The sequence below is a fragment of the Panthera pardus genome, unplaced genomic scaffold, assembly GCF_024362965.1.
Source record: "Panthera pardus isolate Hobbes unplaced genomic scaffold, ASM2436296v1 HiC_scaffold_16, whole genome shotgun sequence".
NCBI classification, from domain to species: Eukaryota; Metazoa; Chordata; class Mammalia; order Carnivora; family Felidae; genus Panthera; species Panthera pardus.
In genome coordinates this window covers 92,955,444-92,969,402 of record NW_026526721.1, presented here as the reverse complement: position 1 = coordinate 92,969,402, position 13,959 = coordinate 92,955,444, and the positions used below count along the sequence as shown (strand labels likewise).

Here is a 13,959-nt window from a genome sequence, read left to right as displayed (position 1 = left end):
TCTAGTCTCTGCTTTTGACAAATAAGTAAATAATAAGAAAGATGCTAACTTTCTTTAGGGCAACCACTTAATGTCTCACACCCCTAAACCCCTAAGGTTTTACATCTACAATGTGTGGTTTATTATATTTGTTTATATACCCCTCAATCAAAAAATCTGAAATGAGCCAGAGATAGATCTAAGTATAATGTTGAGCCAAAAATATATTTTCAAACGTCCTAAAGCACACTTCTATTTGTTGAACACCTACAAAGCACCAAGCACTGAGAGCTTTTATCTACAGTAGTCTTTTTTTTTTAATGTTTATTTATTTATTTTGAGAGAGAGTATGAGCAAGCAGGAGGGTTTGCAGAGAGAGGGGGAGGGGGAGAAAGAATCCCAAGCAGGCTTCCTGCTCAGTGCAGAGCTCGATGCAGGGCTTGATCTCACAACTGTGAGATTATGACCTGAGCCAAAATTGAGTCAGACGCTTAAACAACTGAGCCACCCAAGCGCCACCCTCTACATTATTTAGTTTTTTAATAAAAAATGAAATATTTTCTATGCTGATTGGATTTCTATCAAAGCCTTCCACCATCTAGATGAAAAAAAAAAATGGGTTTTGATGAGATGATTTGATTTTAACTCATGATTATTATGATTTTAAGCTTAAAATGAAATGAGCAGAGAATGCTTCTTAGAGATGATAACAGGTTGAGTGAGTCATAAAGGGGTCCTGATCTTATAATCTCATGCAAAATAGCCTTCAGTTAGAGATGGGTGGTGCAGACTCAGGATTGGGTGGAAACCAAGGATACGACCTCCAAAGCACAGAAATGTACCCTTGGTTTTTTCTCCAACTAAGTGTCTCTTTCTATTCTGGTTCTTTTACACATGGCTCTTTTTAAGTTTGGAGCTATTTCATGTAAATAGAAGGGATCCCAAAAGGGCATCTTGCCCAAGTCCTTGTCTCAAGGTAAGTCAACCTAGAATTCATCTGGGTCACCTGGACTTGCTACATTGAATATTCTTTTCCCCTTGAATGGCACATTTGTTTTCCATGTGTTTAAGCTTTTGACTCACAAGTCTCCCTTTCCAAGGGCACTGACTACATATTTATGCAGCAGCTTCAAAGCAGTGTTTTATATTTATAGGACTAAGTTTATCCCTAATAGTTAGATTATAATCACTCAATCACAGTTGTTGTTGTTGTTTTTTTCCTGAATTACTATAATGTGCTAAGTCTTTTGAGGTATGCGGCTACCTGTAAGGAACTTATCTGCTGAGAAAATAAGTTAATGGGAAACAACGAGCAGACAGCACAAGAGATGTTATTTGATTTCAACAGAAAAGCACAAATTACATTAGTTTGGCCGTAGAGTGATGAAGTCTATTATGCTTAGCAAATCTGGCACAGAAGATCCGAATGTCTTTGGTTCCTATGTATGCAAGAAAAATATACACCCGAAGTAAACATTTTCATAATGCTGCATTAACCTAATACAGGGATTAGAATAACAAGATCAGCTCATGCATTTTAAGATTGTAACACTGTACTGATGATTTTGAAGATGCATCTGTCTGTGTTATTGAAATGAAACGTTATGTTGCCCTAACAGAATTTGAGTTGATGCTGATTCTCGTCCTGACCCTTATGGGTCCATGTTCTTGATAATTGTACACAGCACCGAGGCGAGGGGAACTTAAGTTCCAGGAATGCATTTATGGCTACTCTGTTGTTCAGGTTTAGTCAGATGGCCAGTGTATTTTAAAGCCAATATATTTCCAGCAAAAGGGGTTGGGAGAGAGGGCTCTAATAGAGTGGATCATTACCAGTTGCTCTCCATTTAACTCAGCCCTTGTGCCTGTGACACTTTTCCTTACAGCGGGCAAAATTGGAGGGCTTTGTTAATGTGTTCATTATGACTGACTATTTATTGTTAGAGAGGGACAGAAAATAATCTACATAATGAATCCCTGAAAAAATACACATTAGGCAACTAATAAAAGTCTCCAGGGTATATGAGCACTACGGGAGAAGTGAACTTTCTTAATGTATGCCTATTAAAGAACAAACCCCTGCTTCTGTTTCTCAGAGCATATTGCTGAATTAAATAGATGTAAGGCAACTAGCTCAGGGCCCACACAGACCCATGGTATTCATTTCCTTTGCTTCTCTGGAATTGTCCTGATACACATGATCACCCTTGTTGGATAAATGACACTTTTATTTATCTTCAATCACCGGAAGGCAATTGTGGTTCTCCACGGGGGTGTCAAATCTCTTATTTGTAATCCCAGAGTTGTTACTGAGTTTCTAGATGGCTAGAGGCGTATCCCTTAACTTCTTTTTGCCTTAGTTTTTCCCTTTACAAATTGGAACTGATGATGCCTGTCTCCAGTCCCTGACTGATGGGGAAAAAACATTCTCATGTCTCAAAAGAGCCTCAAAAATAAAAAGTACCGCTGGCTTAGTCAGTTTCAGGCTGAAATGTCAGTTATGGGGAGAGGTAAGTGACCGTAAATGAACCATTGGAGATCTTAATGGCACCGTAAGTAAAAAATTGATTACGGGTTTGTTTTGTTTTGTTTTGTTTTTTTTCTATTTGAAAATAGAATTTTTATCTACTTGAAACATAAATAAATAGAATGGAGTTGGGTAGCATTTTTCTCAGAATTTTTTCCTAAATCAGATCAGATTGAGACAAGCCCATTAAAATAGAAGTAGACAAACAGACATCTGGAAGACTCTGCAAAGAGTGTCCTTGAAGATAAGATTCCCTGCAAAGAAAGTAGAAGAATGGGATGTTTCAGGGTTCTCAGGTGGTCTTCATCCTGAGACCCTTTATGTGAAAGTAAATAAATCTCCTTTTTAATATATCAATAACGAAGTGCAGTGTGAACAACAAAAATTGAAAAAAAGCATTTTCTTTTATTCTACGTGGAGTCTCGTCAGTAGCTGTATGGACATGTTATTTCTTCGAAAAGGAGCATAAAACGAAACCTAACTAAAAAGTATTGCAGCTGGAGCACTCACAAGCGGATAGGCACATATGCAGCTGAGAACGTGCAGGGAGGAAAGCAACTGCTTGCGCGTTGGTCTTTCGGAAATCCTTGACACTTGGGTGCTTCGTCTGCAAATGGAGACGCTCATCAACATCAAAACCAGTTTAGGAAATGCACCTTCCCTGCCTCAGATGTCCCCACATGATGCCATCTGATTCCATCTGCTCCTGCGTAGGCATAACAGGACTCGGTGTTCTTGGTAGAATGAGGACACATACTATCCATTCCTGTTTTGAACATTCTCCATTCCCAAACATGGCTTCAGTAACGTAGGACATTCTCTCTCACAGACACACATACATAGTCCATGCAGCCCTGGGAAATTAAGAAAGAATGAAGGCAATGACATGTCATTGTTAAGGAAAATAGCTGTCCTGAGCTTATTAACAGCTGTTGATTTGTGCTGTTGTAGGACAGGTTTCAAAATGTGCAGCCTTTAATAGACTAAGTCCATTTTAGGTCAGCAGAGTAGATCATTTTGAGGAGTTAATATTAATGAGCTGCTGTTAGCCTGTAATGGACCTTGGGATTATAAGGTAGCAGCAACAGATAGTAAACACAAAATCCTTAGTGTCATCTCATTTTGTACTGCAAATTTAAGTTATGAGCTGTCCAGGGCATTTTTGGATTTTGGCGGGGGGGGGGGGGGGTGGTGTACAAAACTTTTAAGGAAATTGAGTTTAAAATTAAATTCTTTATATATCATCATTTTACTCTAAAATGATTTAAAATAAATATTCAAAGATGTAACATGTCTGAATTTCTTCCCTCAGTAGCCCGTCAGCGTAAAAAAGTCATCTTTCACAATGTGTTGAAGCCTAGAATACTGAGGTTAAAAGGACAGCCTTCCCCTAGAACTTCTTGAAAACGTCAAGAATCTGCTGTTTTGCCTTCCTAGTGTAAAATTAATAAATCATAGAATTTACTCGTTCCCCTCATTTGGATCTCCTAAAAATCCCTGCCAGGTGAACAAGACATTATTATCCCAAATGTCTGGGAACTCAGCCTGGAGAGTTATCGACTTGTCCAAGTTCATAGCGAAGGCAACAGACTATGCACTGTGGCCAAGGTCTTTGTACGTCTTTGCACCAACCCTGGAGTACTCTGATAGGCCAGCAGAATAAGCAGAATCATTTTGCATTCACAGATACGTAAAACATTTTCATAAATCAGTGTTAAATTGGCAACATTAAAACCCATGTGTGCTTGTTACCACAGAAGTGTTTAGTTTCAGGACATTACAGTCCACGCCGCAGCAAGTTGGAGGCAGAGCTGTAAAGAATCCATTTCGACTGTAAACTTTCAGTGACCCCCCCCAACTTTCTGCCTTGTTTATGTTTCCCTTTCCAAGTAAATATTTTTAGTACGAGAGAGCATTTCTTCCCATTTTTTCCTTCCTCTAAGTAAAAATGCCCAAATTCCCATTAATGGGCAGCACTGATAGGCCCCACTGCCCCTGTCTTCATCTGTTGTCAGCGGCAGTTCTTGGCCTGGGTTCATCAGGACGGGATGGATGGTATTCATATGCGCAGCTTTCTCTCTGGTCCAGGAAAGCCTAAGGGAGTATAAGTAAAGAATGCCATTCTGGGGACAACCTTCAGGCTTCTCCAATGTTGAGAAACAAGGTAAATCATTCATAAACCTTGGCATTTTGTGATTAGTAACATTAGTATTAGTATTAGCACAGGTGCTATGCATTTTGTCATGAGTTCTCCCCACATTATGCCATTTGATTCTCTCACAACAACCTCTGGGGCGGGGGCACTGTAATCATATTCATTTTACAGAGAAGGGAATAGCTTACCTGGCTATAGAGTCCATGACCAATCACCAGGCTCTTGAACCTAAACTCAACCTCAAGTCTGCGGACTGCAAAGAGTGTTACTACCCCTTGTCTCTTCAGCTCCTGAGCCAGTGGGGCAGCTGCATGGGTGTTTCCATACCTGTTCTCTTACTTGCTCTTCACAGGAGTCTGGGGTCATGCGGTTGATGCCACCAAAAGCACATGGCCATGGGCAGCAGGGATTGAGCACAGAGTAGAAGACCCCTCAGAGGCAATGCCAGTATGGGCCCACGGTGCCAAGATGACTTTTAAGGAGCTATGATTCCACAGGGGTCCTTGTGGCTACATATGCTTCAGCCTGAACTAATACTAAAACTACTCAGTGATTTTACTGAGCATGTACTGTGTTCCAGGAACCATGCCACCTGTTTTACATGTTTCATTGCGTTGCTGTAGCACTGGAACGTTCACGTAATAACAATAACAGTGTGAACGTTTCAAGTAGATTAACTTACGTGGTGGGAGAGCTATGTGTCTGACATAGGCCACAGCAGATGCAGCAGAACATCACAAATTCATATGGACCTATTCCTGCTGGGACATGAGCCAGTGATGGCCGCAGTAACCTGGAGAGAGGCCTGTGTGGCAGGAGTTGAGAGACCTGCTGTCCTCAGGGCACTTTAGCCTGACTTGGACACCGTGTGTTGAACTCTTACCAGGTACTGGATTCCATGCTGAGCTTTGTACCCACATTTCTGCATTTGACACTTAAAACAATCTAAGAGGCAGATACTGTCCCTGTTTTGCAGATGGGAGAACTGATGCTTAGCAGGGGCGCGTGGTGGGGCAGTAAGAGGCAGAGCTGAGGTTTGCATCCAGTCTTCCTGGGTCCAAGTCCCTGTGCTCCACCACTGCCCACCAACAGGAGGGGGAGAGGGGGACGACTCGGGGAGAAGCCCAGAGTGGTCCAGTTTCTACTGGCAGCCTAGACCAGGGGAGTGGCCCGGGGCACAGCAGACTCCCCACATAGTGCATCGCTGATTGCCCGGGCCACACTCTCACCTTCGGAAATCAAAGGATTGGGGCCTTGGTGAGAGGTTTTTTTGACCATCTTTTGGTGATGCTCCAGCTGCTCCACATCCTCCCCATTCACGGTTGATTTTTCTCCCATTCCAGGGATATCCCTTTCCCCAGGCTCGGGCAGTGCACACTAAAATAGTATGGATCAGGGCCACCAAGACAACAGGACTCCCGTTGGCCTCTAATGGTGACTCTTGTCCCAGGCCCTATGGTACATGAGCACCTATGGAGCCCAAACACTGACGCTGGACTGCCTAAATATAAGAGGGAGGGAGAAGGATCAGAAAAGCTGAAGGGCTACCCTCCTCCTCTTTTCATGGCAAAGACATGCTCTAAGTGCTGAATCCTTGGTTGCAGTGAAATATGTAGCCTTCAGTCGTTGTGTCTTAAGACCCATCGCATATATTCCATTCTATCACCAAAGGCCTCTGGCTGACTTAATGAAATTTAAAATGAGGGTGGATTAAAAAAAAGATTGAGGAAAGAAAAAATTGACTTGGTCTTTGTAAAACAAGTATTTGATGAATACTTTTAATCTCTCCCCGGGTGATTCTGGCCACAGGGCGTTAACCTACGGAGCCTCCTAGAGAGGCCCGTGCAACTGGCATAAATCACTGGCTCCAAAGGAAGAAGATTCTTTCCTCTCCCGCCTCTTGGAATGATGGAAAATAATGACAGAATTGCGGTAAAAGAGGGACTCCATTCTTTTTGTGTTGGCTTGTGTGCGTATTTTGTCTTGGCTGGCCTTTCTTTGAAACAGAAGCTACCATCGGCATAGACAGAAAGAAATTCAGGATCAGTGGCATTTATTTAAGACCTACTCTGTGTAGGGACTGGGGCTGTCAAACTGAATCCCACCCAGATTGGGAAAGTCGTTATTCTTGCCCGCCCCCACCCACCCTCACGAGGGGTCCCGGGCACAGAAGGTGAGCAGCTTCACTGACCGAGCCCCAAAGCAGATGCCTGGTTTGCAGCCTCTCTCACCACACAGCCAACTTCCTACCCAGGAGAAAAGAGAACAACCTCTGTATTAGACCTGAGTGATATAGATGGTCTCTCAGAAGGAAGAGTGTGGCCTTTCTTGGTTAAAAGTTCCTAGCATTATAAAATAATCGTGACTGACACCTACTGAGTGGTTAGTACAGCTCAGGACTGGTCTAAACACTTTGGTTAACCCATTTACACCTGACACCAGTCCTCTGAGGAAGGTTCTAGCATTACCCTTGTTGCACAGAGGAAAACACTGAGGCACAAAGAGGCCAAAGAGGTTGCCGGTGGCTCCTAGTCTGCAGGACCTGTTCTGTTTGTGGAACCCACATCAACCAAGAGCATACCAGACGCCCAGGTGGGTGGAGAAGCGGCATACAACCAGTGTTCCCTCTGAAAGTCTTCCACATCAAAACTCTCGAAACCCTTGGGATTAGACTCAAAGTGCCAAATTGGCTGTTAACATAAGGTCCTAGTTCCAGAAACCTCAAATGGAGAGCTGAGATTTTGTGAAGGATTTTTGGCTTTTGACTGACTTACTTCCGTGTAGCATTGAACTATAATTTTTTTTTTTTTTTTTTTTTTTACTGAGGCATATACTAAATTTCTTTGTTTAAAGTAACATGGAATTAGGACTATGTGTAAATGCGTCCCATATTATAAAAAGCATTAATTAGTGCCCAGTCTTTCTCCTCCCTTCACCCCACTCTCTCACACTTGCACTTTTTCTTCAAGAAGAAGGAAGGTACGGGAAACCTTTAAAGTGAGAAACGTATGAATTTTCAGACAGTTTGCAGACTTGCTGTCTCTGTCTCTTAATGGCTCCCTGTGGCTCTCAGTCACCCATCAGAATGAGCCATGTGGGGAGAAGTCCTCAGGAGGGAGTGGCCCAGCTGTCTTATTTCATTGCTTAGCTCCTTCTGACTTGGACCTGTGTGTCCACCTTAGGACACAGGCCCCAAGAGGACAAGTCACCTCTTTTTCTCTAAGTGCGCTAATTATGTGACCTAGGAATTAGCCCCATATTAGCCCCATCCATTTTCATTGATCCCCATACACATTTTGAGAACAAAATTTCCCCCAGAATTTCTTCCCATGCCTTTTCTAAGGGGAGGGAAGCCAGACAAAGCAGGGCAGCAAGCAAGTTGTGATTTATTACTGCCAAAATAGAGGGCTAAATCAAAGGGCCAAACACATGCTTATTCTAGAAAAGGCTGGAGGGAGAAAGAACTACCCCTTTCCCTCCTGCACCTGCCTAAGTGCACCCTCACTGAATGCAAGGGGAGTAAACTTAAACCTGAAATCCTCTGGGTGAAAGCCTCCTTTAGAACCTTCAGAGTCACTCTGGCTTTTTTCTAAAAGCAAAGCAAATGCAGCCTTTCTTTTTTCTAAGTAACATTATCCCCAGACTCAAACCAATGCTCTAACGGTAAAATTGTAGATTTCATTGCTAGCACCTGTTTCCACGGTGGCTTCTATAAATTGGGATGCGATGTAAAAAAAATAAAATGCAGTAAAAGGGCAAAACAGTAAATGAAAGAAGAAAAAAAAAAAAAAGCAGTCCAGAAGCAGATTTTGATGCATTTGAAAATTGATGTGTATGCTCTTAGCCCAATTTAGATTACACTATCAAATTAGAGCCGTGAATCTGCTTCAGTACCTTCCTCTGGGACTGTGAGTGCTACTGCCCAGATAGATGTATTGACCTTATTTTCAAAGGGAAACAGTCTCCTTAGATCAGGGCATGGCAGGGAAGCTGTACTGTTGGTAGTGAACCTCTCCAAATTCTTTTAAAAACCAGGTCTTAGTGCAAGTTTGTAATGGAAGTATAACACTTTTACTCCTTAAACCATGACTTCCATTTTGTGGTATAACTCAGGGCAATTACTCTGGTTAGAGATTCGGGCCCAGGTGAGGCTGAGTTAATGAATAGCTGTTTGCCTCTAGCATTAGCAAGGGTATCTTCATTAAGGTGGTAATGTGTCAAGAGTACTAAATAGGTTGCCATGGTATTTGTGGGTTTCAGCATGGACTCTGGCTTTCCCTGAAATTGAAAATGTTCAGCCCTCAGTAAAAGGTGCTTCCTTACACAGTAAAGCAGAAGGAACATTAAATAGTGAAATGACTAGGGCTCAGGAACTCCATTGTAAAGGCTGATGAATGCGTGGGTGTTTTAAAATAAGGATGGACTCTGACAGGTTTTCTGAAAAAGTAGTTTAAGCTCTAGAACTATCCACAGGGACTGTTCTCTGGCACAGGGAAAGGCTGACCACATACACAGGACCAACTAGCCCACAGGATTAGGTCTTACTCATCTTTGAATCCACGGAGTGTGGCACACAGCAGATGTTCAAGAAATGTTTGCTAAATGAATTCATAAATTCTGCCTTCCCCTTGAGCTAAATGGGCCTAAGAGTCGAGACATTTTAAATTGTGATTCTATCTGACCGACTTCCAACGGTATCTGAGGACAGCAGATTGTCCTCAGATGCTGTGTCGAACCACTGGAAACTGGGAGAACCATGGGCCTGTGTAGCAACAAGGTTGTGTGTTGGGTTAACTCATGTAGTGGTTCCCAAAATGTTCCTGGAACAGCAGGCTTCAAAACTGTAATCTACAGAAATTCTGGGTCATTTGGGGGAAGTTATTTCCAAGTTTTTACATTTAATTAATAAAAAGACAAATGACAATAGTATGTAGTAGTTCTAGGTAATCCCATTTCATTGTGAAAATACAAATGTTTCAAGACCCTGGGAGAAAAACACTTGAAAATGTAAGGGCTTATTTTTTTTTTAATTTTTTTTTTTTTAACATTTATTTTTGAGAGAGAGAGACAGACACAGAATCCAAAGCAGGTTCCATACTCTGAGCTGTCAGCACAGAGCCTGATGCGGGGCTCAAACGCATGAACCATCAGATCATGACCTGAACTGAAGTCGGACATTTAACCGACTGAGCCACCCAGGCACCCCAAAGGCCTTATTTTTTTATCTTCATGCCTTCTATGTTTATGTCTCGCAGAAATAATGGTTAGCAGAGTACAAAATTATCCTCGTTCAGATAGGAGAAGGCTCCAGAAGCTACCAGTTTAAACTGTCCAGTTCACCTTGGCTGTTTTTCTGTTATTTTGATTAACCTGATAGATGATTCTGAGCCAAGTATTTTTGTTTTCTCCTTTTAAACTGTTTTCTGAAAGCTCTGTAATCGTAAATATCTTCTTACTAGTTTGGGAAAGGGGCTTTGAAAGCTGTTGCAAGGATAAAGGTTAAAATTTAAGGAATTTTCTAGCCAAAACTCACTTATCTGGAAAATATGGGTAAAGAGGACATTGTATTTCTCAGGTGCCCAGTTAACATGAACTTCATTGCCTCTATAGGATAGAGTAGAAGGTAAGTTAACAGTGACGATTTCTTGCCACTAATAAAAGCTCAGATGGCTAATGGTCTCTGCTCCTTCCTCTAGGTTTATTTCCATCTACAGAGGACCCAGCCACACCTATAAGGTCCAGAGACTGACGGAATTCACGTGCTACTCCTTCAGAATCCAGGCGGCGAGCGAGGCTGGGGAAGGGCCCTTCTCAGAAACCTACACTTTCAGCACAACCAAGAGCGTCCCCCCCACCATCAAAGGTCTGTAGGCCGTGAGTTTCTGGCAGGCTCTTCTATGAGAGTAAGGAAATGTTGGACCTGGAGTAGGAGGCTCTGTTCTGACCTTAAATGTACTCTCTCAATATTTCTAGTATCAACAACATAGAATCAAAACAACTTTTTGAAAGAGAAGGCTGAGGAATGGGTTCTCTGAGGAATCGCTAAGGCCTTTCCTCAGGTCTGTATAAATGTTTACTGCAAATAATGTAGTGGCCTCATCCCTGCAGAGGATGGGACAAAGAAAAGGAACACACCCCAGTGGCACACTTGGGGTTAGAAATGAGGGTGGACCCCAGTGTGGGTAGCACTTGTGACCATTTACCACAGAGGGTTTGACAGTCTCCCCTCCCAGAGACTGGCAGGAGGAGCAGAGGTTGGCCTCTGTCTTCAGATGGCTGTGGTGCCTAGAGGCTAGAGACTGACCCAGGCAATTCATCAGCCCGTCCCCCCCCGCCACTGTGGAGAGGTCCTTTGGAAGGGTGTTCTCACCAACTTGAGCATTTGTCTTGAGGTTTGCCAGTGACTAGTTTACTCTGTCCCTTCATGGGCACGGAGAGTGAGCGAAAGCCACTCTGCCCAGGCTCTTCCTCCACGGGGTGTAGTGAGCGCTCAACTCCCATTTCCAGCCACAGAGTTCTGCCTTGTGCCCAGCTGACTTGCAAGATGACAGGGCAGACGACATCTGGCTCAGCCCTCCCACCCAGCCGCTCAGGGCCTCCTCAGCCTTGCCCTTCATTCCCCAATAGGGTGATTCTTGTGGAGGTCCTGCTGCCCAGGATGACCTGAGGCTGCCGGACAGACAGGCAGCTTACGTGAACCAGGTTTTACATGGGTAAAGTGAGTCGCTATATCGTTTAGGTGGCTAGGGGGATGTGCACGACCTGTGCAAAAAGGTCCTTCATATGTGTGGCCCCGGGAGCAAGGCCGTTGGATTCACTGCTTCCACATGGAGGAGCTGTGTTGGCTACCACCAGGGTAGGGCCCGTTACTGAGGATAAGAGACCTCAGGGCCTGGGTCAAGGTCTGGCTTGGATTCTGTGAAGGTTTCCTGTAGCTCTTTCGAGGGTACTTTATGGTAGCTACCTTCTCCCTGGCTTCCCTGCTCCTCAGCAGTCCAGAAGTTCTTTGGCAATGGCTTTTTCACGTGACTAAGAAACTACTATAAATGGATGCAAGGCCTTGCTGGCTCACGTGGGTAGTAAATGCCCCAGCCCCTTGGTAGCATTTTGCCTGTCAGCTGTAACAGAAGAGATTCCTGAACACACTGGGTTTAATAGATTTGTTGTGACGAGGAACATTTACCAACCTTTACCAACTAGCAAATGGCCCGGGTCTTCTTTTTTTTTTTTTTTTTTTTCTTTTTTTTTAAGGTTTATTTATTTTTGAGAAACCGAGTGTGAGCGGGGGAGGAGCAGAGAGAAAGGGAGACACAGAATCCGAAACAGGCTCCAGGCTCCGAGCTGTCAGCACAGAGCCCGATGTGGGGCTCGAACTCACTGACCATGAGATCATGACCTGAGCCGAAGTCGGACGCTTAGCCGACTGAGCCACCCAGGTGCCCTGTCAAGGGTCTTTCCGACACTGACTTTGCCTCTCAACATGTTTGTTGGTAGAGATTCATTTTGTGGACAATGGAATACTAAATTGATAGCACTTGAATTTCATGGTACATTTTCTACAGAAGGACAGGCTCCTCACACTGCCACATGGTCAGATCTTCTTCCTCTTCCTCTTCGGTTCAGGAAATTGTTACCTTAGCTGGAGAACTATTTGGTCCTCCAAATATAATATATCTATCTATCTATCTATCTATATATCTATATCTATAGATATATAGATAGATATATAGGTATATATAATATAATAAGCTGGAGAACCTTATTTTTTCCATAAATTAATTAGGGTTTTAGCCAATTAATTGCAACTCATTTTTGAGAAAGCCTTTATTTTTCTGAAACAGTACTCTACAGATGCAAATAGAAACAGCTACCTCTAAAGAATTAATTTCATGTAATTACAAATTAAAGAATAAGGGGGTTCAGAGAGGAGTTATGTGTTCTAGTTATAACGTAGAAAAATATCAGATATTGAATTAAGCTGTAGAGAGATAGCATAGGCTATGAGAAAATATTTTAAAATTCTGTAACATTTTACATGCTTTACCACAAACTAATGTAATTTTCCTTTAAGCCAGAATTAGGAGTCCAGTAGGTGAAAAATGTACTAAAAAATATATACAAATATGAGATAACTTGACTTTTACAGGCTTTCTCACAATGCTGACCATTCTCTGGGACTTAAGCTCACATGTCACCCGCTCCTCAAACCTTCCCCCTGGAACTCGCTCACATTTTATTTCTCTTTGTATTTGTCTCAAACCTTGCTCTCCCCTTCCCTCAACTAGGTCTTAATTCCCTAGAAAGCAAGGTTTATAGTCCATGTTTTGAATTCTCCAAAGTACCCAGCTCAGGGCCTAATCCTACAACGTGTTCAATAGCTATTTGAAAAAGAACAAAAATGCAATCCAGGGTAAGCCGTTTCTTTTTTTTTTTAACGTGTTTTATTTTTTATTTTTTTAAATTTACATCCAAATTAGCATATAGTGCAACAGTGATTTCAGGAGTAGATTCCTTAGTGCCCCTTTCCCATTTAGCCCATCCCCTCCAGTAACCCTCTGTTTGTTCTCCATATTTATGAGTCTCTTCTGTTTTGTCCCCCTCCCTGTTTTTATATTATTTTTGTTTCCCTTCCTTATGTTCATCTGTTTTGTCTCTTAAAGTCCTCATATGAGTGAAGTCATATGATTTTTGTCTTTGTCTGACTAATTTCACTTTGCATAATACCCTCCAGCCCCATCCACGTAGTTGCAAATGGAGGCTGAGCAGTTTTTAATAGGATAATAAGCAAAGGAGTTTTCATCAATGGCTTGCTAGTCATGGAGGATCTTTTCTTTATAAAGGGTTCCCCGCAGGTCTTGTAGGAGGTTGGGCCAATAAACCCCCCTCTCAGAGCGGACACTAAGCACTCTCCCGCTCCAGTATTACCAAAATGTTGACTGTTACTGTGATTTTGGATTTTGAGCTTGGATCTGTGGATCTGTATTTCAGCACCTCGAGTTACACAGTTGGAAGGAAATTCATGTGAAATTTTATGGGAGACGGTACCACCAATGAAAGGTGACCCTGTCAACTACATTCTGCAGGTATTGGTTGGAAGAGAATCTGAGTACAAACAGGTAAGAACCGGCGTGCATGACATGTGTGCAGCTTCTCAGTCTAAGCCTCTACCTCTAGCCTTGAAAGATTCAGTGACTGGTGAGCCGGGGTTTTCTTACAGCCAATCATAGAAACTGCCTAGTGTATACCCATTTATATAAGCCCTAGTTTCCATTTCGTCTGTGGAGGCATTAAATTTTCA

General features: G+C 42.7%; 1 protein-coding gene across 6 annotated transcripts in view; it reads left to right on the top strand.

Moving 5' to 3' along the window:
• FNDC3B (fibronectin type III domain containing 3B) overlaps positions 1-13,959 on the top strand; it is a 358,808-nt gene that overhangs the window by 330,375 nt on the left and 14,474 nt on the right. For all 6 annotated transcript variants that reach the window (XM_053903638.1, XM_053903637.1, XM_019463183.2 and 3 more), the window contains 2 exons: positions 10,358-10,524; positions 13,650-13,777. In XM_053903638.1, the coding sequence (XP_053759613.1) occupies positions 10,358-10,524; positions 13,650-13,777 (295 nt within the window). The remainder of the gene's footprint in view (positions 1-10,357; positions 10,525-13,649; positions 13,778-13,959) is intronic.